We start from the raw sequence: 24,968 nt of genomic DNA on the forward strand, positions 1-24,968 counted from the left end.
AGGCACAATAATGGTATGTAATCTGAACTTTTTCTTTAAACTCATTCTTAAATCAAACTTAAGTTTACGTTAATCAAAATTGGGTATAGTGGCGCCCTCTATTATCGAAATTGTTCATAAACATTCAATCTTCGTAAGCCAAGTCATAAAAATGTTTATTTAATGGCGTAAGTTGGATGGTATATGGAGTTTATATTTGAGTCATATTTTTTTTTACGACCCTTCTGAGTCCCTAACTCACTCACTCTCCCTTCCCGAGTTATTGATTCAAGGCGCAAAATGTCAACGTCTCAGTCGTTATGTCGTTTACAACCTTAAATATTTTCGTTCAAACCCGGTTAATAAGTTAGAAGTCTGAAGTATACCGAGAAAGAAATCCCCAGATCTCGTTATTTCTTTCGTTAACTCTGTTGACGCGAACAAAGAACTTAAAAGAGAGTTATCGATTGTTTTTGGCGTCCAGCGTCCGCGAGCGTTTGGAGCCTGGACTCACGTGTCCAGTAAACCCCTTTAAAGTAGATTAACCGCGAAGTAAGTACAAAAAAGTTCCAAGTAGTAGCATAAGTTTATAAGGGATATGTTCCTTCCATAAGTATGACACTACCTATACGATTCGTAATGCTACTGAGAGACTTACAGCTCGAGCTAGTTCGAGAACGACGGAAGCAAGAATTGAAGTCCTACACTCGGTGGTGGTTAATTTTGCATGCAGGACTTCCATCTAGTCCTATTTAGTCCGCATTACTAAGCCTTTGACAGCAGCGCCTCACCAGGCCTCCCTCGCTTAAAGGGGCTGTTCGGAGAGTGGGACAAACGACGATCTTCCTCATAGAGCTTAACATAGCGGGTGGGTAAAAAAGGAGAGGGGGTCGGACAGACCCTTTAACCCTGAATCTATGACCTACCTCACTCACTTCATGACAAGCTCCAATTTATAACCAGTGACAACTTATGGCCAATATATCTTATGAACTTATGATGTCATCAACGCTCTCCTTGCTACCTCACTTTCTTATTTCTATTTCAATTTAGTGTTTTAATTGACAACTTCTAGTTGATCTACTTCGATCATAAATTGATCGTCAAAGGGTTAAGTAGTGGGCGACTTTAACGGTGAAATCCGTTACCATAAATCGCCGCGTTTTTTTATTATATAACCGAAATGGTCAACAACAAACACATTTTATTACGATTTCTTGAAAACAAATAAAATATACACACTGGTTTCGGAATCGAAAGTTTACGATTCCGGGGTCAAACTCTTATCCATTTTTTTAGTGACCTTTCTTATTTATGGATCCCTATTCCCTAGTGAGTGCTGGATTATTGGATTTTGTACTCTACTCCAGCGCGGCAACGGCAACACTGCCATACACTATACACTATCTAGGGCCAAAAGCGCCGCCTATTTCAGATAAGGCGCGACTAAGTTATGACAGACTATCGCCGCTTCGCTCTTTCACATAGAGAAAGACGACTAGAGCGACAGTAAGATGAGTTCTACCTTGACGTTGCTTTGTTTTACCAACCTTGTCTTTCCTTGCAATCATCGGTGGTGGTCGTGGTACACGTGAAGATTTCAAATTGTAGTAACGGGTTAAACGCGTAGTTATAGTTAAGAAAATGGGTAACACGTCAAGCGGTACGGGCATTTGTTGTTGCGGCGATATCCGGTGTTGTATTTGCAGAGGTTCGTCAGCTAGAGTTAGCGACATTCCCAAAAGGGTTCGTATTATTTTCACTTAAATTAGTTCTTTCTTAAAGAAGCACATTGGGATTTGATTAACTCGGAATTGATGAAAAATACTTAAGTCACTGTCTGACGTAACAATTTCTCTTAGTACATTTCCCGAGTGTCATTGTGTCATTTTTGCGGTACTGTTAATACCGTAGAAGATCCGAGTCTGACCTTTGACCCACACGTAGTAATTCGATAAGTGACTTCTTTGATTGTTGTTAAACGACTGCCAAAAATCTGTCATCACTCGAGGAAACCTGTTCCTGTACTTTTATTTTATAATGACAGGAAATATCTCTTAACTTAGTCTTTGAGGGGCTTGGTTTACGTATAAACCCCTCAAACTCTAGATTTTTATTCCTGCACTGTAGCGGGGAATATCTCTTAACTTAGTCTTTGAGGGGCTTGGTTTACGAATAAACCCCTCAAACACTAGATTTTTATTCCAGTACTGTATCTAATAGCGGGGAATACGAATATCTCTAAGCTTAATCTATGAGCGGTTTGGATTACGTCCAAACTTCTCGGAGACTATTTTGGTTTTTGTATTAAATCTATTGACTTAAAATACCTCTGAGCTTAGCCTTTTAGCGGTTTGGTTTACCACCAAACCCCTCAAACACTAGATTTCGTAAGAAGAAGGATGTTACTTGAAGTAAATAATATTTGAATTTATAATTTTGCTCTGACAGATATTGAAACTACATATATTATTGTAACTTTAACTTCATTTACTTCTGTACGATATGTCCCATTTAGTAAAGATTATAATGATCTGATCATTAGTGAGATAGATCACGCGTCATAACCAGAAAACAAAACACACAAAAAAAAAACTAAAATTTTAACAAACGACATTTTGATTATTTCTCTTCGATTATATTTGTAATCAATAATTCCGATAAAAATATATCATATCGACATAGTTTAGGTTGAGAAACAACACGTAGGCTGTGCATAGTAAGAGTACAGGCCTACAGCAACTGTGTGCTTGCTGTCAAAGTCATGGGGGTTTGACAACCAATAGGATCGAGTTCTACCGGTAACAATGGAGACGAAATTTTTTTATTAATGTTTAAACAGAGTGAAGGTTTTTATTTTCCCCTCTTAAATAGGGAACCCTCAACCGGAACCGTTCGTTGACCCTACTATAATATATATAAAGATACTTCATTTTAGAGATAGGGCTACACTACCTTTATAATCCCGGGTTGCCAAAATACCTGGAGCTTTCATTTGGGGAGGAGCTAAGATTCGTGAGATAATTTACACATGGCCATATTGGTGGGTACAATGCTTTAGGAAAGTTGAAATCCACCAATATGGCTGCTAGAACCGTGGTAAGACTTAAGAGAGTGTGACGTACATGTACTACTGTATCCTCTCGAATACATGGAAAAGGGAATTGTAATGTTAGGTATCTTACTCCATGACTTTCACTATAATGTCTTTAGAGTCTAGACGTACTATTAAAGGAAGTTGCGTAGTTATTTAGTAACTTATTAACAGACCTTGATCGGCACTTATTTCTAGATATTATTGAGACACAAAGGAAGCAATCCTTTTTGTTTAAAAGGTTTAATTTTTATCTTACTCTAAAAACACTTTCAGATAAAGGTAGCATCTTAGGAAGGGGCCATTCGCTATCTCTTAACAATATTAAAACGAATTGCACGATTTCCCGTAATCGGTGGGCGAGGAATTTGGTAGTGAGTAGCGCCTCGTATTCAAGTTGATTTTAAATGAATAGCACCATCGAAACTGTCAAAATTATTTTTTTTATTCAAAGATAACTATTTACGTTTGAGAGTGGCGCGTTCTATTTCATGAAAGAAGCCTCTTTGATATCATCTTCGAGTATTTCGTTTTTGGCGCGAAGATGTAGATTAGGCTTAGCTCGCAAAGTCAATAAAGTAGTACAATCACTCTTCAACGTCGAGTATGTTTACCCAAGGCACTCCTTAGGTTATGATAAGATAGAAGATATTTTGCTAATTAATCATAAGATGACACTTTCCCGCGGTTATCACAAATTTCACGACCTATTTAATACCTACACTCGTTCTACGTAATTAGTACATGTAAGAGGGTGGGGTCATCTTGGGTCAAAGGTTAATCAACCTCGGGTTCGTGTTGTTTTGACCTTTTTGTAACGCGTTCACTATATTATTTGTTTCTATTTTAACAGAAGTAGCCTGGGTAAGATCCCGAAGTTATTAAATGATTTCCTTATATTTAGAGGTCTTTACCACACCCCGAAATAGCTATTTCATTACGTCAGTTTTATTTTACTTCTTGCCCATTATTGTTATACGTGAGACGAATCATTACGTAGAAAGTAGGTTGCTATGTAGAAAATTTATTTTCGAAAGCCATTGTACGAATTCGGTTTCCACCCACTACAAGGGTGTTTCATAAATACAGTGGTATTCCCTTTAAAAGGAAAATAATCCATACCGTAGACGTTGTCTTTATGTCTGTCATAACATGGATTTTGTAATTCTAAAGTCTTTTATGATCAAATTAGCATAAATTATGATTGCAGTGGTCTTAGAGGAATACATTTATTACTTCCCCCTCTCCGGCGCCTACAGTGATTACTTTGAAAATTATTTATTTCGAAATTATGAACTTGATCAAAAAGTGATATCCAGTTTATTAGAGAGAAGGTCTAGATTGGCCACATTTCTAGCTTTATCTCCAGTCCAAACGTAGGTCCTGAGTTAATCCTCGCCTCTAAATTACAGCCAGCATCTCATCGGTTCTTGAAAACTGACGTCAGCGAGACGCGAATGACGAAAATTACGTATTTTCCGACTGAGGAGAGGCGAAATAACCCGCGGCCTCCTTTTACGTCCCCCCTCCTTGTATTTTGAAAGGAGGACTGGGACTATGGCGCGCGAAAACTCAGGCATACCTTCTCCCTAATAAACTAGATATCACTTCTTGCCTTGATATAACACCAGAAATATTTATAAGCTCCATTTATTTTGAAAGTATAACAGTCGGTTATTGTTTTCACTTAAATTGGAACGCTTCCTAATTTTCTCCCAATTCATTTCAAACGTTATCATGAACGCGGTAAAATAAACTTATGTTCTTAAAGCAAACTTGGATTGGTTTTATTGACAACTCGCTCTAGAAATAAAATGCCAGGTAGATTCTGTCAAAGTTGATGTCGTTTCAAGGTTTTTCTCTCTCTGAGTGTCGGAAAATTGTTCAATATTTTCAAAGCCCTTGAAAGTAAACTAGCGCTCTTTTTCATGGATTAGGTCAAACCCATGGTCAAACCTACAAGCCTACAATCCCAGATACATTCTTAATAACATTTGGTATAGCGACTTAATGATTGTCTCGCATGTTGTATCGCTGCTTGTGACGTAACTTTCCCGGGAAGCAAAAATCAATTTTTCACAATGATTCTTGGAAAGTTGGAATATCAAGTAACCTACGTGTTTAGTATTCGCGTGAAGCATTTCCAGTGTTCGGAAGAGACGTTAGTAGGTAGTTTGAACCTTTTGTTTTGTTGTTTGTACTTGGCAGTAGGCCAGTAGAATTTTTATTATGGTATAGATTTTTTAAAACACTACCTATTTGTTTCAAATCACGCGAGAAACGGAAGTGTTTTAATCAGATGCGGAAATACAAGCACGTGGGATATTTTTACTTCCCCCATCTCGCGTGGGTAGCGCGCGAATTTACGTCATGCACTTAAATCAATATAATTTCTCCATATTGAGAGGAATACAAAGAAAAAGTGTAAATATTAAAGAGTATTGACACCTTATCTTATTTTACGATAGCTTATAATATAGGCAAAGGTAGGCATACGCTGATACTCTTGAAAAATTATTTCTAGGTCACTTATACCGGGTCTTTTAGTTTATTTATGTAAATCTTGAAATTCCTGTTTATTATTTGAGTCATTCTAACGTCAAAGTACAAGTAGAGGAGTGATGCAGCGGAAAAAAAGACTTTCTATGACCTGGGGCGCGAACTGTATCTAATTTCTAGAAAAATGCCGCAGGAAATACGCCAACTACACTGTCTAGCTTAAGTGTTATATGAGAGCGCGAAAAAATTACAGTCCGGGGGAAAGATGTAACAGTAGCTTAAGTATCTCACAACAAGATAATAATCGTAATTAGTTTCTCTCGGGTACCGCCAAATATTTTAAAATTACACTGTACAGGTAGAGTCAAGGTTTGATTCAAGGTTTCTGTCCAGTCACGTTACCTCGCGTGACGTAATTTTTTGGCGTCTGCTTGTTGTCGGGCGGTTCGATCGTAAGTCCGAGCGTGGAGCGTTCTAGCCGCTTTTGAAGTTTAATCGTGTTTAGTTAATTTTAATCAAAGTTATAATCTTGAAACCGGTAAATTAAGTACAATTAAACTCCCGATTTATGCTCCAGTGAAAATTTTATTGTAATTTTGATTAAAACAGGCAAAATTAACTGATAGTAGTTTTAGGTTAGGTTAGGCCCGCGTCAAAATCAAAGCGTGGGTAGAGGGGCGAAACCAACTTGTAGGCGTGCCCGCGATTTTTGAACTGTTTTTAGACATGATATAAATAGATTTCCATATAAAATCGATAAAAATCACAAGAAAATCGATAAAAAAATCACCATGCCAGGCGAATTAGGAAGTAAAACTACGGTTACATCCGAAGAATCTTCGTGTTTAAGTTTAAATAATATTAGTAGAAGGTTTATTAGAACTTTCCGCCGACATCCATATGACGAAGTTGACGTAAGTACTCGAAAATCAAATCCCACATGTTGTTTTGTTTAATCTTATCAGCCTAGATAACGTGAATTTGGTCTGTAATATCGCGTTTTTTTGGTTTATTAGCAGTCTGAGCCACATTCCCATGAACTGTCACTAAGGAGGAGAGTCACTAGAAACTCTTTACATCAACAACCTTCAACTGAAAGAGCAGTTGATCGGCAAGTAAGCCACGCACCTTCCGTTAATTTCAGCGAAGATGCCGGGACTAAAAGAACACAACCTATTACGGCGGAAGTTGCTTTCTTTAAAAATTTTGCGTATGAAACTGTGGTAAGTGTTCACTTTTGTTCAACATAATTGTCAATGGAGTAAAACGCGGAGATATTAAATAGTACGTGAAAGTTAATTAGTTAAGGTTAATTAATGTGATTAATTTAGGGACATCCATTCATGCGCATTAATCACGATATTGCCATGGATGAAGTAATTAAAAATATTAATTAAAATTAAATGAAGTAGGCGAATTTTAGATTAACGAATTAAATATTAAGGTTATGCAAATATTTCAAGACGAATGGAGGTTAACAAACCCCAGAATAATTCTCCAAGTAGTTTCGAATCTGTCCTCGCTAAGTAATTGGCAAAACACTAGACAACTCGAAAATTTCGCTAAAGGCATAATAAAAGCCGCCAATACCACAAATATGTGGATTGTCACCCCTGGTTTGAATGTGGGCATCGCTAAAGTCATCGGTGACGCGCGTTCCGACGAGTTAAAAAAGAGAGAGGCCTTTAAATGCCATAAACATCGAAAATATCATAATAGAGGCAAAACTTCTCATCAACCTTTGACATTAGTTGGAATAACCAGAGAAGATAATTTGAGTTACGCGGATCTCTTAGATTGTTCCGTAAGTCGAAAGTTCAAAGTTCTTGTAGACAGGGTTCATACAAACCTGGAAAACCAGGAAAAATCAGGGAAATAAATAGTTGACAAAAACCTCAGGGAAATTTCGAATTTTTAGTATAATTCAGGGAAATCAGGGAAATTTGCGTCAAACAGCTAGGGGCCGAGTAATTAAGCAAAATGTTCAAAAACATACCCTCCATAGGATTAACATTACACTATACTTTGGAGGCTCATAACTCTGGTTATATTAGAGATACGGGGATGTCCTTTGAGTATGTCATAGTCCAATTTGCCCCCCATCCAACCATACTAAAAACTTGGGGCTACGACAAACAGGGGCCGAGTAATTGAGTAAAAGGTTCATGAACATCCCCTCCATAGGATTAACATTACACCCAACTTTGGAGGCTCATAACTCTGGTTATATTAGAGATACAGGGATGTCCTTTGAGTATGTCATAGTCCAATTTGCCCCCCATCCAACCATACTAAAGACTTGGGGCTACGACAAACAGGGGCCGAGTAATTGAGTAAAAGGTTCATGAACATCCCCTCCATAGGATTAACATTACACCCAACTTTGGAGGCTCATAACTCTGGTTATATTAGAGATACAGGGATGTCCTTTGAGTATGTCATAGTCCAATTTGCCCCCCATCCAACCATACTAAAAACTTGGGGCTACGACAAACAGGGGCCGAGTAATTGAGTAAAAGGTTCATGAACATCCCCTCCATAGGATTAACATTACACCCAACTTTGGAGGCTCATAACTCTGGTTATATTAGAGATACAGGGATGTCCTTTGAGTATGTCATAGTCCAATTTGCCCCCCATCCAACCATACTAAAGACTTGGGGCTACGACAAACAGGGGCCGAGTAATTGAGTAAAAGGTTCATGAACATCCCCTCCATAGGATTAACATTACACCCAACTTTGGAGGCTCATAACTCTGGTTATATTAGAGATACAGGGATGTCCTTTGAGTATGTCATAGTCCAATTTGCCCCCCATCCAACCATACTAAAGACTTGGGGCTACGACAAACAGGGGCCGAGTAATTGAGTAAAAGGTTCATCAACATCCCCTCCATAGGATTAACATTACACCCAACTTTGGAGGCTCATAACTCTGGTTATATTAGAGATACAGGGATGTCCTTTGAGTATGTCATAGTTCAATTTGCCCCCCATCCAACCATACTAAAGACTTGGGGCTACGACAAACAGGGGCCGAGTAATTGAGTAAAAGGTTCATGAACATCCCCTCCATAGGATTAACATTACACCCAACTTTGGAGGCTCATAACTCTGGTTATATTAGAGATACAGGGATGTCCTTTGAGTATGTCATAGTCCAATTTGCCCCCCATCCAACCATACTAAAAACTTGGGGCTACGACAAACAGGGGCCGAGTAATTGAGTTAAAGGTTCATGAACATCCCCTCCATAGGATTAACATTACACCCAACTTTGGAGGCTCATAACTCTGGTTATATTAGAGATACAGGGATGTCCTTTGAGTATGTCATAGTCCAATTTGCCCCCCATCCAACCATACTAAAGACTTGGGGCTACGACAAACAGGGGCCGAGTAATTGAGTAAAAGGTTCATGAACATCCCCTCCATAGGATTAACATTACACCCAACTTTGGAGGCTCATAACTCTGGTTATATTAGAGATACAGGGATGTCCTTTGAGTATGTCATAGTCCAATTTGCCCCCCATCCAACCATACTAAAAACTTGGGGCTACGACAAACAGGGGCCGAGTAATTGAGTTAAAGGTTCATGAACATCCCCTCCATAGGATTAACATTACACCCAACTTTGGAGGCTCATAACTCTGGTTATATTAGAGATACAGGGATGTCCTTTGAGTATGTCATAGTCCAATTTGCCCCCCATCCAACCATACTAAAGACTTGGGGCTACGACAAACAGGGGCCGAGTAATTGAGTAAAAGGTTCATGAACATCCCCTCCATAGGATTAACATTACACCCAACTTTGGAGGCTCATAACTCTGGTTATATTAGAGATACAGGGATGTCCTTTGAGTATGTCATAGTCCAATTTGCCCCCCATCCAACCATACTAAAAACTTGGGGCTACGACAAACAGGGGCCGAGTAATTGAGTAAAAGGTTCATGAACATCCCCTCCATAGGATTAACATTACACCCAACTTTGGAGGCTCATAACTCTGGTTATATTAGAGATACAGGGATGTCCTTTGAGTATGTCATAGTCCAATTTGCCCCCCATCCAACCATACTAAAGACTTGGGGCTACGACAAACAGGGGCCGAGTAATTGAGTAAAAGGTTCATGAACATACCCTCCATAGGATTAACATTACACCCAAATTTGGAGGCTCATAACTCTGGTTATATTAGAGATACGGGGATGTCCTTTGAGTATGTTATAGTCCTATTTGCCCCCCATCCAACCATACTAAAAACTTGGGGCTACGACAAACAGGGGCCGAGTAATTGAGTAAAATGTTCTTGAACATACCCTCCATAGGATTAACATTGCACTCAACTTTGGAGGCTCATAACTCTGGTTATATTAGAGATACGGGGATGTCCTTTGATTATGTAATAGTCCTATTTGCCCCCCCCCTCCTTCGTTAACATTTGCTCCATAGGATACTCCATATAGGGGAAAAACCTGGAAATCTCAGGGAAATTTGTTTTCCAAAAGTTGTATGAACCCTGAGTAGAGTAGACAAGGCTTAAGTAATTTAATAATTAAACAACAAACAGCAAGGACGCATTGAAATCGAAAATGAGGGGAACTCAGTTGACGATAAAAGATACGAGTTAAACCCCGATCATTCCCATTACATCATCGTTAAAGACGGCACCTTTAATCGTACTGGTTTAACGCACTTTGTCCTTCATTGGCAACAAACCGTCATCAATACCAATATTGCGCAAGTGCAAATCGCCACCGAGGATATTGGCAAAGCTATAACGCAAAGCAGCAACGAGTTGCTTTCGAAAATTGCCGTTCCTATCGTTGCCGTTCTGGTTGATGGCGGATACGAATGCGCCCGTTTAATATTAGAAACGTTGAGAAAAGGAATCCCCGTCGTGGTCATCAGGGGTTCCGGCGGTTTGGCCGATTTAGTCGCTTTCGCGTACTACTCCATTTTGCAAAGAGGAGATCGTATCTGGGATACGGAATACATCGAAGAGTTCCTAAAACCCGAACTGTCTTTGAAAATAGCGCAACATTTTCCCGCGCTCAGGGAAAATCAATTAACTAGGAATTTGTTTAGGGAACGAATTATAGATTGCGTTCGACACGCTACTAAAGTAAGACCACTAAGACTAGTATCAATGATGGGGTTAAAGTTGATTTAAACTAATTTATGTTCATTTTTTTTTACATTCATTGGCAGAATGAACAAGTGTACTTAACTATTTTGAATATTCATAGTTATTCTTGTAATCTTGAAGATTTGGGTGACTACATATTGACTGCCTTATTTAAATGTAAGAATTGGAAAGGATCAATTTGCGATCCATGTATTATCATGGTCAATTTGCGATCCATGTATTATCATGGTCAATTTGCGATCCATGTATTATCATGATCAATTTTGCGATCGATGTATTATCATGATCAATATGCGATCTATGTATTTTCATGATCAATTTGCGATCGAAGTATTTTCATGATCAATTTGCGATCGATGTATTTTCATGATCAATTTGCGATCTATGTATTTTCATGATCAAATTGCGATCTACGTATTTTCATGATCAATTTGCGATCTACGTATTTTCACGATCAATTTGCGATCGATGTATTTTCATGATCAATTTGCGATCGATGTATTTTCATGATCAATTATGCGATCGATGTATTTTCACGATCAATTTGCGATTTATGTATTTTCATGATCAATTTGCGATCGATGTACTTTCATGATCAATTTGCGATCGATATATTTTCATGATCAATTTGCGATCGATGTATTTTCATGATCAATTTCCGATCGATGTATTTTCATGATCAATTTGTGATGAATGCATATTTTCATGATCAATTTCCGATCGATGTATTTTCATGATCAATTTGTGATGAATGCGTATTTTCATGATCAATTTGTGATGAATGCGTATTTTCATGATCAATTTGTGATGAATGCGTATTTTCATGATCAACTTGCGATCGATATATTTTCATGATCAACTTGCGATCGATATATTTTCATGATCAATTTGCGATCGATATATATTTTCATGAGCAATTTGCGATCGATATGTGTATTTTCAGCGCAACAACCCGATCACAATTGGGACGTCCAAATGCAAAAAGATTTAATTTTAACCTTAGATTGGAATAGCGAGCATTTAGCCACGACGGAAGTTTTTCGAAAAGATCCGACTTTAAAGTTCAAAGTCGATAAAGCCGTTTTCGAGCGAGCTTTAACGCAATCCGACCGAGAAGGATTCGTTGATTTATTTTTGAAACAGGGTTTTAAAATTCATAAATATTTGACGCCGCGACGCCTTAAAAATCTCTTTGTTAAGTGTCAGGATCAGGAATTTTTTCACACAGTTTGTTGGGAAGGTGTCTTGGGACACGCCGCTGTAAGTACACCGCAAAGGTTTCTTTCTTTATAAAAACAGAGGGCCAGACGAGTACTCGTTAAAATAGAGTAACTTGTTCGAGTACTCGAAAGTATTGAGTATTAATCCAAAAGCGTAATGTTAATCTCTATGGAGCTTAACATTAACGAGTATTAGACGCGATACTCAAAGTATTAGTCGCGATACTCCCAAAGTATTAGTCGCGATACTCCCAAAGTATTAGTCGCGATACTCCCAAAGTATTAGTCGCGATACTCCCAAAGTATTAGTCGCGATACTCCCAAAGTATTAGTCGCGATACTCCCAAAGTATTAGTCGCGATACTCCCAAAGTATGAGGCGTAATACTCCAAAGTATTAGTCTCGATACTCCCAAAGTATGAGGCGTAATACTCCAAAGTATGAGGCGTAATACTCTAAAGTATGAGGCGTAATACTCCAAAGTATGAGGCGTAATACTCCAAAGTATGAGGCGTAATACTCCAAAGTATGAGGCGTAATACTCCAAAGTATGAGGCGTAATACTCCAAAGTATGAGGCGTAATACTCCAAAGTATGAGGCGTAATACTCCAAAGTATGAGGCGTAATACTCCAAAGTATGAGGCGTAATACTCCAAAGTATGAGGCGTAATACTCCAAAGTATGAGGCGTAATACTCCAAAGTATGAGGCGTAATACTCCAAAGTATGAGGCGTAATACTCCAAAGTATGAGGCGTAATACTCCAAAGTATGAGGCGTAATACTCCAAAGTATGAGGCGTGATACTCCAAAGTATGAGGCGCGATACTCCAAAGTATTAGTCGCGATACTCCAAAGTATTAGTCGCGATACTCCAAAGTATTAGTCGCGATACTCCAAAGTATTAGTCGCGATACTCCAAAGTATTAGTCGCGATACTCCAAAGTATTAGTCGCGATACTCCCAAAGTATTAGTCGCGATACTCCCAAAGTATTAGTCGCGATACTCCCAAAGTATTAGTCGCGATACTCCCAAAGTATTAGTCGCGATACTCCCAAAGTATTAGTCGCGATACTCCCAAAGTATTAGTCGCGATACTCCCAAAGTATTAGTCGCGATACTCCAAAGTATTAGTCGCGATACTCCAAAGTATTAGTCGCGATACTCCCAAAGTATTAGTCGCGATACTCCCAAAGTATTAGTCGCGATACTCCCAAAGTATTAGTCGCGATACTCCCAAAGTATTAGTCGCGATACTCCCAAAGTATTAGTCGCGATACTCCCAAAGTATTAGTCGCGATACTCCCAAAGTATTAGTCGCGATACTCCCAAAGTATTAGTCGCGATACTCCCAAAGTATTAGTCGCGATACTCCCAAAGTATTAGTCGCGATACTCCCAAAGTATTAGTCGCGATACTCCCAAAGTATTAGTCGCGATACTCCCAAAGTATTAGTCGCGATACTCCCAAAGTATTAGTCGCGATACTCCCAAAGTATTAGTCGCGATACTCCCAAAGTATTAGTCGCGATACTCCCAAAGTATTAGTCGCGATACTCCCAAAGTATTAGTCGCGATACTCCCAAAGTATTAGTCGCGATACTCCCAAAGTATGAGGCGTAATACTCCCGAGTACTAGCCATAAGTCGCCCTGCCAATTTTTAAGACGGTAATTGAGAAAATATATATATATATGATGTTCTGAACGTTTTCAGTACACGAAACCGAATAAGTTCTTCTTGGAGAACGATTTAAATTGGTTGATAGAACAACTGACTGATGTCAGACATTTTGTCAATTCGCAAGAGATGCATTTAAACGCCATGTCAATGTACATCGTTGACGCGGCATCGGCCGAGAGGAAATCTCTAGCAATCTTAACAATATGGGCCGTTTTAACCAATCATTCTAAACTCGCCATGATCTTATGGAAACACAGTGATCAACCCGTTCATTTAGCCCTAGTTGTTTCTATGATCTATGATCGTCTACTTTATTTCATCAATGATTCCGTTATGATCAAGAAAATTGAAAATTTGCGACAGTAATTGCCTAAAAACCCCCAAGTTTCTTCCCCCGCGTCTAATTAACTTAATTACAGAGAATTTTCGGACATGGCTACCAAAGTTCTGGACGCTAGTTTCGAAGAGTCCGTTTGTCGTGCGCGGGAAGTTTTGAGCGAAGAGAGTTCCGATTGGGGGATGAAAACGGCCGTAGATATCGCGGCATCGGCGAATAATCGAACCTTTATGTCGCATCAGTGTTGCCAGAAATGGCTCACTTCCGTTTTTATGGGTCGTATTCGCATTAGGGACATTACTTGGGGTCCATTTACGCTTCCCCAATGGCTCAAAGTCATCCTGAGCGCCACTTTCATCTTCCCGATGTACATTTGGGTTGTATTTTTGAAAGATCCTGATCTGCATGAAGTCGAAGGTAAGTGAGGTGAACTGACCCAAATCAGTGGTCAGTTTTGTTAACCTGGGTCGAATTGTACGTACTTGTAGAGGAAGCCGAAGACGAGGTTGATGGTGAAGACGGAGTTCATGAACACTCTGTGTATGGAACTTTTGAGAAATGGTTTTATCTTATTGCGCAGCCGCGAAAGCTTAATTAAGACTAATTTGAGGCTTTGATTGATTATTAGTAAAAATAGTACGCAAGCCAGTGTAGTAATGCGCCAAACTAGTAACGAACCCGGCGGGAATATCTTCGCGAAGATTCAAGGGAAAAACTCGACACTTTTAAGGAACCGCGAAGTTTTTATTAGTTCTAATCTTCATCTTTGGCAAATGATCGCCTTAATGTGGAGCGCTCCTATTACTAAGTTTTGGATGTTCCAAGTAAGTACATACTTGCAATACTTGTTTGTGTTGAGATACCGAGGGTTGTTCAAAATTGTTCCGGAAGTAAGTAGTTAAGTTGTATTTGTTTTTAACCTATTACAGATTTTTTACATGACCTTTTTGGGTCTGTTTTCTATCGCTGTTTTATGGCCTTCTTGCGGTAATTGGTACATTGACGTCTCCGTTTGCGCTTGGACCACCTTAATTGTCTTAGAGAATATTAGAAGAACGTCCATATTATACAAAGTAAGTGGTCCGTTTTTATTTTAAAACTTAGAGATAGTAAAAGCATTTTTAATTAAATGATTTGGATTGATAAATAATATGCTAATGGCAAAAAGCTTCCCTTAATTTTGTATAAATTCAATTGTCAAAGGCTTACGTTAGATGTTAAGCCTAACCTTCATGTTTGATGAAATTCCGCCATATGTAATTTCCGTAACCAACCAATTAGCGACCGCGAGAATAAAAGCGCGCGCTTTCAGTTGATAGCATCACGTGGTGCCGTGATCTCTGATTGGTTCGAGGGGACGAGATCTCTGATTGGTTAGAGAGGGGACGCGATCTCTGATTGGTTAGAGAGGGGACGCGATCTCTGATTGGTTCGAGGGGACGCGATCTCTGATTGGTTCGAGGGGACGCGATCTCTGATTGGTTCGAGGGGACGCGATCTCTGATTGGTTCGAGGGGACGTGTTCTCTGATTGGTTCGAGGGGACGTGATCTCTGATTGGTTTGAGGGGACGTGATCTCTGATTGGTTCGAGGGGACGTGATCTCCGATTGGTTAGAGGGGACGAGATCTCCGATTGGTTAGAGGGGACGAGATCTCCGATTGGTTAGAGGGGACGAGATCTCCGATTGGTTCGAGGGGACGGGATCTCCGATTGGTTAGAGGGGACGGGATCTCCGATTGGTTAGAGGGGACGGGATCTCCGATTGGTTAGAGGGGACGGGATCTCCGATTGGTTAGAGGGGACGGGATCTCCGATTGGTTAGAGGGGACGGGATCTCCGATTGGTTAGAGGGGACGGGATCTCCGATTGGTTAGAGGGGACGGGATCTCCGATTGGTTAGAGGGGACGGGATCTCCGATTGGTTAGAGGGGACGGGATCTCCGATTGGTTAGAGGGGACGGGATCTCCGATTGGTTAGAGGGGACGGGATCTCCGATTGGTTAGAGGGGACGGGATCTCCGATTGGTTAGAGGGGACGGGATCTCCGATTGGTTAGAGGGGACGGGATCTCCGATTGGTTAGAGGGGACGGGATCTCCGATTGGTTAGAGGGGACGGGATCTCCGATTGGTTAGAGGGGACGGGATCTCCGATTGGTTAGAGGGGACGGGATCTCCGATTGGTTAGAGGGGACGGGATCTCCGATTGGTTAGAGGGGACGGGATCTCCGATTGGTTAGAGGGGACGGGATCTCCGATTGGTTAGAGGGGACGCGATCTCCGATTGGTTAGAGGGGACGCGATCTCCGATTGGCTCGAGGGGACGCGATCTCCGATTGGCTCGAGGGGACGCGATCTCCGATTGGCTCGAGGGGACGCGATCTCCGATTGGCTCGAGGGGACGCGATCTCCGATTGGCTCGAGGGGACGCGATCTCCGATTGGTTAGAGGGGACGGGATCTCCGATTGGTTAGAGGGGACGGGATCTCCGATTGGTTAGAGGGGACGGGATCTCCGATTGGTTAGAGGGGACGGGATCTCCGATTGGCTCGAGGGGACGCGATCTCCGATTGGCTCGAGGGGACGCGATCTCCGATTGGCTCGAGGGGACGCGATCTCCGATTGGCTCGAGGGGACGCGATCTCCGATTGGCTCGAGGGGACGCGATCTCCGATTGGCTCGAGGGGACGGGATCTCCGATTGGCTCGAGGGGACGGGATCTCCGATTGGCTCGAGGGGACGGGATCTCCGATTGGCTCGAGGGGACGCGATCTCCGATTGGCTCGAGGGGACGCGATCTCCGATTGGTTAGAGGGGACGCGATCTCCGATTGGTTAGAGGGGACGCGATCTCCGATTGGTTAGAGGGGACGCGATCTCCGATTGGCTCGAGGGGACGCGATCTCCGATTGGCTCGAGGGGACGCGATCTCCGATTGGCTCGAGGGGACGCGATCTCCGATTGGCTCGAGGGGACGCGATCTCCGATTGGCTCGAGGGGACGCGATCTCCGATTGGCTCGAGGGGACGCGATCTCCGATTGGCTCGAGGGGACGCGATCTCCGATTGGCTCGAGGGGACGCGATCTCCGATTGGCTCGAGGGGACGCGATCTCCGATTGGCTCGAGGGGACGCGATCTCCGATTGGCTCGAGGGGACGCGATCTCCGATTGGCTCGAGGGGACGCGATCTCCGATTGGCTCGAGGGGACGCGATCTCCGATTGGCTCGAGGGGACGCGATCTCCGATTGGCTCGAGGGGACGCGATCTCCGATTGGCTCGAGGGGACGCGATCTCTGATTTGAAATTTAGTTAAAAATTAGCGTTAGGCTTAGCAAATAATGCATAAAAAATTAACCTGAAGGTTTTCTCTGTTTCAGAAATACGCCAGCGTTCCATTGTTCTTGAAAGTTCTGGAGATCATGTTATTCATATTGTTCGTCTTGTTCTACGTCTCCGTCCGAGTAGTTAGGGTAGAGGAATACATTATGAATCGGGACGAACCGCTTTTGGATCAATACAGCACGAAAGTGGTTCTCTGTGTCGGATTGCTCTATTTTTATTTCAGACTCATCGCTATTTATTTGCCCATTTCACCCACCTTGGGACCACTCCTGTACAGAGTTAAACTTATGGTAAGTACCAATTAAGTTTTACGTCGCAATATTCGAGTAAACGGGGAAGGTCAAGGGGTCATTCCCGTGGAGATAGAATAAATGATTTTATGTCCTATTAGGTTTTAGTTGACTTTGTGAATTTTATGAGAATGACAGTGTTGGTTATTATGAGTGGAGGGATCGTTATCCATGTCGTTTTATATCCCGATTATCCGTTAAACATGGAACTATTTCGAAGGATATTCCATCGAGCTTGGTTCTCCATGTTCCTTACACCCATTGATGACCTTGACCCCAAAGGTTCGTCACTCAAACCTCCCTAATAGGCCTAAATATTAACTTTAATTAATTATTTGTTTTAATTAGCTAGTAAAGCGTGTATGCGAAAGAATTTCAGTGATATTTGTTACGCTAGCAATTGTAAGATTTAATGTTTTATTTGAAACTTTACTTCCGTTTTCCATTCTTTAACGTGACCTTCTTACCCTTAGTTAAAGATTACGCGTGTCCGAATACCGGAGTTTGGCCTTATCTATTTTCAATTCAGTATTTTGTCATTTTGAAATTGATTCTAATGACTCTGCTCTACGCCTTATTCAGGTATTATTTGGTTATTTTTAGGGTGCAGCGAGTACTCTGGTAACTCGCTTGAGTATCCGGGCGCGTACTCTGGTAACTCGTTCCGAGTATCCACTCGCGTACTCTGGTAACTCGTTCCGAGTATCCACTCGCGTACTCTGGTAACTCGTTCCCAGAGTATCCGGGCGAGTACTCTGGTAACTCGTTCCCAGAGTATCCGGGCGAGTACTCTGGTAACTCGTTCCCAGAGTATCCGGGCGAGTACTCTGGTAACTCGTTCCCAGAGTATCCGGGCGAGTACTCTGGTAACTCGTTCCCAGAGTATCCGGGCGAGTACTCTGGTAACTCGTTCCCAGAGTATCCGGGCGAGTACTCTGGTAACTCGTTCCCAGAGTATCCGGGCGAGTACTCTGGTGACTCGTTCCGACTATCCACTCGCGTACTCTGGTAACTCGTTCCGAGTATCCAGGCGAGTACTATTATAGGTTAAATCTTACTATAATAACGAAAATATTCAAAATATAGCGCTACAGCTTCAAAATTAATCGTGGAATCGGATTCCATTTGGAAATACCAACGTTACCGTCTAGTGATGGATTTCGCTAGTCGTCTTCGACTTCCGGCTCCTTTAAGCTTGATCAGCTTTGTTTTTATGATTTTGGAGTTTATTTTCAAAACGCTTATTTGTTTTCATTGCCGTAAAACCGACACCGTGGTTAGTTCAATAAGGAAGAAGTCTGGTGTTGTTGTCCTTGTCCCTCCTAGTACGTTTAGATCGGCATTAACTAAGCGTTTTTTCAAGGACGGTCTTTTGCGTCCTCCGGACTCGAGCGAAGGCGGCAAAGATTACAGTTATTGGCGACATTTGGCCCAGGAATACAGCAAAAAGAAGGAATCCAAAGATAAAGAGTCCGAAAGAATGGAGAAACAATTGGAAAGGTTGGATAATTCGGCTTAGCTTTGTAATAAAGCTAAGCCTTAACTCGCGTATTGCTTATTATTTTTAGGTTAATGAGTATGGCCGATGATTTGGAGTATCAGAAAGCGTCGCAGAAACAAATTAAAAGCAGAGTTCGCGATTTGGAAAGAGTTACTAATCACGCTGTCGTTCATTTGGAACTGGTCAAGCATATGATCGAGAAGAAAGAAGGTACGACCGGAGGCTTTTTTATGTTTTTTTCTTTTTGTTAAACACTGAGTTGTGTGGTTTCTTTTTGTCTTTCTTTTGGCAGAGGGTATGAAAAGCTTGACATTCTTGCACATGTTAGCGAGAACGTCGCCCTATCCTTCTACTCGCGTTCAACGTTTGCCCGTTCCCGATAAGTTTGTTCCTTGGGAAGTTATGTGGATTGAATATGACGCCGTCGCTTACACTAGACCCAAATCCGATTTCCCCATTGAGTTACAAACTTGGGTTGATGAGGATATTCTATTGTAAGTAATTGTTTTATTATAATTTAATTAATTAAAATAATCTAGGGCAATTGGACAAGGTAAGTACTAGTTTTAATTATTACTGAGCTCTCGGGAGTTGCGCGCTTCCTAAGATTAAGCCTAATTTTACACCTTCTACCAGCAACTTTTGGTAACGCGTCATTTATGCATGTTTGTTTAAAGCTGTATTAAAATTTTAACCATTTAAATAATACTTGCTCTTTAAATACGATACGAGTATTGAATTAGTAGAAATTTGACTAAGGCTTAAATGCTTCTATGACCTTGGCTTGACCTTGCTAATAGTGGTGCTCGCCAAGGCGTAATTAATAGGTTTAGCCTAATGGAGAAACGAAACGAGCATTTTCTTTGAGGAAACTTTGTTAAGCCTAAACTGTCATTAAAAATAGGCTTAACAAAATAGGCATTAATAATACTTGCACTTTAAATACGAGTATTGAATTAGTAGAAATTTGACTAAGGCCTAAATGCCTCTATGACCTTGGCTTGACCTTGCTAATAGTGGTGCTCGCCAAGGCGTAATTAATAGGTTTAGCCTAATGGAGAAACGAGCATTTTCTTCGAGGAAACTTTGTTAAGCCTAAACTGTCGTTAAAAATAGGCTTAACAAAATAGGCATTAATAATACTTGCACTTTAAATACGAGTATTGAATTAGTAGAAATTTGACTAAGGCCTAAATGCTTCTATGACCTTGGCTTGACCTTGCTAATAGTGGTGCTCGCCAAGGCGTAATTAATAGGTTTAGCCTAATGGAGAAACGAAACGAGCATTTTCTTTGAGGAAACTTTGTTAAGCCTAAACTGTCATTAAAAATAGGCTTAACAATATAGGCATTAATAATACTTGCACTTTAAATACGAGTATTGAATTAGTAGAAATTTGACCAAGGCCTAAATGCTTCTATGACCTTGGCTTGACCTTGCTAATAGTGGTGCTCGCCAAGGCGTAATTAATAGGTTTAGCCTAATGGAGAAACCGAGAAACGAGCATTTTCTTTGAGGAAACTTTGTTAAGCCTAAACTGTCGTTAAAAATAGGCTTAACAAAATAGGCATTTCATTTTAGGCTTCGTCATTTGCAAGGATCTGATGATAAACTACCAGTTTTTCAATGGAATAGCGTTACCGTTAACGCGGCGGGTATTAGTATAGATAGACAGTCTTGGATTATCGGAAACGATGGTAAACCGCAAATTTACAGGCTTGAAGAAGGAATACCAAGGTTACAAAGCAAAATAGACCAAATATTTTAGGCCTATTTTGAGAATTTTAATTTCATCCGCTTAGAAATCCAATGGGAAGAACGGGATTAAGAGGTCGTGGTGCATTACCAAGATGGGGTTGTAATCATTACATTTTGATCGTAATTACCAGGTAGATTATAAAAGGGTGCCGCTTTTAATTGTCGCCAGGTTAATTTAATTTCGTTAATGTTAATTAGGTGGCTTAAAACTAGAGTTTCAATGGCTAGTAAGGGTTTGGAGTTTGTTATTCAACGCACAGAAAGACGGGACCAATTTTCAATTCCGGGGGTTCGTTTAAATTCAAATAATTTAACTAATAAGCTTAATCATTAATATAATTATAATTTTAATTAGTCTTTTGTTCCTGGTGACCAAAAATTCGAGGTTATTCGTAACTTATTTAAAATATCAGAGACCAGTTCCACTATTTGGACCAAAGAATCCCAACTACAGGAAGTACGGCTTGCCAAGGCTTAGAAAATATAGACCTAGGTTAAGCCTAATTATGTCTATTATTTTGCGGGGGTAGTTTTTCAAAGGATGTAGGAATCCAAATGATACTGACGCCGTAGATGGAAGCGAGGAAAGCACACATCCTGGTACAAGTTTTATTTGCAACAAGGTACTTCAAGGATACATGGATGATCCTTGGAATACCGATAATACTTGGAAAGAAGTTGAACTTTGGCACGTTCATTACCCGGGAATGGAAAATGTCGCCGAAAAATTAATGGTAGGCATGTCAGGCTTAACAATAAGCCTATTTTTATAGTCAATTGTTAGGCTTAACCGATAGGCCTATTTTTATAATAATATAGACTTGTTAGGCTTAACGATATGTAGACATGTTTGGGTCAAGGATAAGGCTATTTTTATAATAATGTAGACATGTTAGGCTTAACGATATGTAGACGTGTTTGGGTCAAGGATAAGGCTATTTTTATAATAATGTAGACATGTTAGGCTTAATGATATGTAGACGTGTTTGGGTCAAGGATAAGGCTATTTTTATAATCTGAACACCGGTTTTTCTCATTGTAGAAAAATCTCAATTGGAGAGTGGTGACCGAAGACGTTTTTACCAAGCTGCCCGCTGGTCAAGGAAAGCTTTTTATGGAAATAGTTAATAGATTGAAACCGGCGGTGCTGTGATATTTTAGAATCAATACGAAGAAGCTTTGGATAATAAACCAATATTCAAGTTCGACCATTTTAATTAATTAATTAATTAATTAAAAATAATAATTTTTGTCTACTATTATTTTTGGACGAGAATACCATTTTTTTTGGACCATTTTCTTTTAACCACTTTATTATTTTTTTTTGTAAATAATTAAGCCTTTGTTATAGGTTCTGAATAAAACTAATCTACTTTTTAGAAATTAGATGAGAAAAAGGGGCATTAATCGTGTATTAAACAGTCTGCATTTTCATTTTTGTTATCATGCCATTGTTTTTCGAAATAAAATACATTAATTTTAATTTTAAATTTGTTTTCATCCTTTTTTGTCTTTACGGGCGTGAGATTTTTTATTTTGAATGTTGCCGCGAAACCATGGACCAATCAGAATGAGGTAAAATTACCACGTGATGCTCAAGTGAGTGACCCCTACTCTTATTGGTTAACTGTACCACGTGCTAAGGGTTATGTTTCTATATTTTTCCTAGAAATTCCGGGTTTAGTTCTTCGGTTTGCCATTGAAACTTTTGAAAGTGATTATTTATTTAGTTTAAATTAAATTTAAGTTACAAATTAGTGTTTTTTCAAAGAAGAATATTTCGGTGAGCTGTTTTATTTCATAGTTTTAAGCCTAACTGTAACTGATGATGCAATTTTCTGTTATATTATATAATATGACCAAGGCTTAAGGGGATTAGGCTTTTTTTAGGAGATGTAATTTCTAATTAATTTATTTAAATTCCATTAAATTAATATATTCGCAGTTTAAGCATGTCGTCAGCGGCTACAAGCGATTTGTCCTCGTTGTTTAATATCGAAAATTTTGACCCTCAACCGGATGAAGAGTTAATATGTAGCATATGCCGTTGTGTTTTTAACGATCCGGTTGAATGTTCGTGCAGACACGTTTTTTGCCGAGTTTGTATTAACTCGTGGTTAGTTCAAAAGAAAAGCTGTCCTATTTGCCGCAAAAGGAGTTACGCTTTCGATTTAGAGACTGTGAATCCCTTAATAAAGAACATGATATCAAAATTAACTCTCGCTTGTCCCAACAAAGAAAATGGTTGCAACGAGAAACTCATTTTGGAAGGTTATAGTAACCACGTGAAACAATGCCCTTGCGAAATTGTCAATTGCGGAAATTCGAGTTTTTGCAACGTACGTTGTTGCAGAAAAGAATTAAACCAACATGAAAATACAGAGTGTAAATACCGAATGTTGAGTTGCGAGAAGGATTGTAATCTTTTCTTTCCGGCTGCTAAAGTCAATGATCACAATTGCGTCGTGGAACTTAAAAAATTGCAAAAAGGTGCCTTAATATTATCTAAGGTACTTAAATTAGTTATTATTATATAACTAACACGTTTTTTTAATAGAAAATTCGCATAAAATGGATCAGTTGAAAAATCAAATTGAGGAATTGAACAAAGAACTCGAATCCTTAAAGAAAAAATTGGATGATCAAGAATTGGCTAATAATTCAAGGAGTCATTTATTTAGCTCGAGTTCATCTTCCGCCAGCAGCAGCAGCGCATCCAGTTCCTTATCCAACTTTAGTTACGCAGACTTGCCCACCAGAGGAAATTTCTTTTCACTTCTTTTCCGAGATTTCTTAGATGATAGCGAAGACCAAACCCAAAACCAAAATGAAAGGGAAATAAATTCCCCTTCTATTTTCGACTTTGGTAACGTACCTTCTTTCTCTCAAGGGGAGTTGGAATTAAATCTAATTTATATTAATTAATTAATTTAATTCCGTATCATTTAGATGATTCAAATTCACCCTCTCGTACAGATAATGCTTTAGAAACAACCGTAACGAGTAACAACAGTCAAGGCGCCAGTCCTATGACGCAATCCCCACGCGGAAACTCCTCCCCACTACCAACTTCGACTAATTTTAACTATTCCCCAATCTCTCCCGATGCTTCTCCATTGAGCGAAAGTCGCCAAGAAGCTAATAATGATTTTGATTTTGGTGAACCCGTTTCTGATCCACGTCGTCGTCGCGTTTTAAAACGAAGATTATCCAGTTTACTATCAGACAGCGATGACTCTCTCTCGTCACCAGGACCTCAAAGTCACCGTCGTCTCATAAATGTCTTCAATGATGACAGTGATTCGAGTGACCGGAGCTCAACTCCAGCTCGAAGCGCCACTTCCGGCTCTCGTATCACACGCAGTTTAGTTCCCATCCCCGTGGATTCCAGTTCTGATGACAGTGTTGAGATTTTAGACAATGCTAATAGTCCAATATCGGAATCGAGCTACGAAGTTCGGGTTCCTGAAAGAACTTGGGATCTTTTGGAACGGTATTTATTTCAGAAGTAATTTAGCAGGGGAAATAAGTATTCTTTAATCTTTTCTCTCTCTCTCTTTATTTTATTTTTAACAGTTACAATTCGTCGGATTCGTCCGATTGGACGCCTTAAATATGTGTAAAATAATAATAAAGTCAATTGGACTAATATAAATATTATTATTATAAATGTTCCAAAGTTTTCTGGTTTTCAAATAAAGTTTAGATTTTTAACATTTCATTTCGTTTTTGGTACTTTTTATTTGTATTAAATAAATTATCTCTTATAACAAAATAATTAGCATTTAATTCGAGGACTACCGCCCCATCCGCCATTGCTTTAGTGGCGTCTGCTACCCAGAACCTCCCTTACCCTTACCTCTCTCATTGGTGAGAATTCAACCAATCGTGTAGGGGTAAGAGCTCGGATTTATTTTAGACACGGAGCAAAAAAAAAAAAGTGGCGGATGGCGCAGTAGCCCTAGTTTTTATGACTAATTAAATACTAATTACTTTATAATAAAAGATCATTTATTTTTTTAATATTTTCCTATTATATTTAGAAAAAGGCCGTTCAGGTATAACTAGGCCTAATAATTTCTTCATTTCTGTAAAGTGTAAACGTCTTACAGC

General features: G+C 39.9%; 2 protein-coding genes across 6 annotated transcripts; both read left to right on the forward strand.

The window, feature by feature from the left end:
• The first annotated feature begins 1,485 nt into the window (after positions 1–1,485).
• On the forward strand, positions 1,486–22,345 carry LOC149718183 (transient receptor potential cation channel subfamily M member-like 2). Of its 4 annotated transcripts, none has more exons than XM_089870942.1 (26): positions 1,486–1,725; positions 6,589–6,795; positions 6,904–6,948; positions 7,017–7,376; positions 10,147–10,701; positions 10,788–10,881; positions 11,669–11,985; positions 13,660–13,988; positions 14,046–14,380; positions 14,452–14,524; positions 14,592–14,787; positions 14,893–15,036; positions 17,342–17,596; positions 17,698–17,878; positions 17,945–17,998; positions 18,070–18,178; positions 18,683–18,872; positions 18,960–19,096; positions 19,165–19,307; positions 19,390–19,591; positions 20,679–20,834; positions 20,900–20,986; positions 21,054–21,144; positions 21,211–21,312; positions 21,386–21,589; positions 21,898–22,345. In XM_089870942.1, the coding sequence occupies exons 1-26, from the start codon at positions 1,624–1,626 to the stop codon at positions 22,006–22,008; spliced, it is 4,779 nt and encodes a 1,592-aa protein (XP_089727068.1). In that variant the 5' UTR covers positions 1,486–1,623; the 3' UTR covers positions 22,009–22,345. The 4 variants fall into 4 exon arrangements, with proteins under 4 accessions (XP_089727068.1, XP_089726996.1, XP_089726995.1 ...); XM_089870870.1 differs by lacking the exon at positions 1,486–1,725 and adding an exon at positions 5,700–6,486 and having other exon boundaries at positions 6,592–6,795; XM_089870869.1 differs by lacking the exon at positions 1,486–1,725 and adding an exon at positions 5,702–6,486.
• Positions 22,346–22,488: 143 nt separating this feature from the next.
• LOC149718184 (uncharacterized) lies at positions 22,489–24,576 on the forward strand. Of its 2 annotated transcripts, XM_089871031.1 has the most exons (5): positions 22,489–22,638; positions 22,801–23,345; positions 23,413–23,721; positions 23,805–24,348; positions 24,432–24,576. In XM_089871031.1, the coding sequence occupies exons 2-5, from the start codon at positions 22,808–22,810 to the stop codon at positions 24,466–24,468; spliced, it is 1,428 nt and encodes a 475-aa protein (XP_089727157.1). In that variant the 5' UTR covers positions 22,489–22,638; positions 22,801–22,807; the 3' UTR covers positions 24,469–24,576. The 2 variants fall into 2 exon arrangements, with proteins under 2 accessions (XP_089727157.1, XP_089727123.1); XM_089870997.1 differs by lacking the exon at positions 22,489–22,638 and having other exon boundaries at positions 22,687–23,345.
• Positions 24,577–24,968: the final 392 nt, after the last annotated feature.

This window comes from Phalangium opilio, unplaced genomic scaffold (genome assembly GCF_054372755.1).
Source record: "Phalangium opilio isolate 3A_F unplaced genomic scaffold, DU_Popi_V2 ptg000002l_1, whole genome shotgun sequence".
Lineage (NCBI taxonomy): Eukaryota > Metazoa > Arthropoda > Arachnida > Opiliones > Phalangiidae > Phalangium > Phalangium opilio.

Bases quoted from the DNA above. Each gene is read 5' to 3' on its own strand.
- LOC149718183 (XM_089870869.1), top strand. From the start codon at position 6,364: ATGCCAGGCGAATTAGGAAGTAAAACTACGGTTACATCCGAAGAATCT. The intron at 13,989-14,045 runs GTAATTGCCTAA...ACTTAATTACAG, and splicing joins AAAATTGAAAATTTGCGACA to AGAATTTTCGGACATGGCTA. The intron at 21,590-21,897 runs GTAGGCATGTCA...TTCTCATTGTAG, and splicing joins ATGTCGCCGAAAAATTAATG to AAAAATCTCAATTGGAGAGT.
- LOC149718184 (XM_089871031.1), top strand. From the start codon at position 22,808: ATGTCGTCAGCGGCTACAAGCGATTTGTCCTCGTTGTTTAATATCGAA. The intron at 23,722-23,804 runs GTAACGTACCTT...CGTATCATTTAG, and splicing joins CCCTTCTATTTTCGACTTTG to ATGATTCAAATTCACCCTCT. The intron at 24,349-24,431 runs GTATTTATTTCA...TATTTTTAACAG, and splicing joins ACTTGGGATCTTTTGGAACG to TTACAATTCGTCGGATTCGT.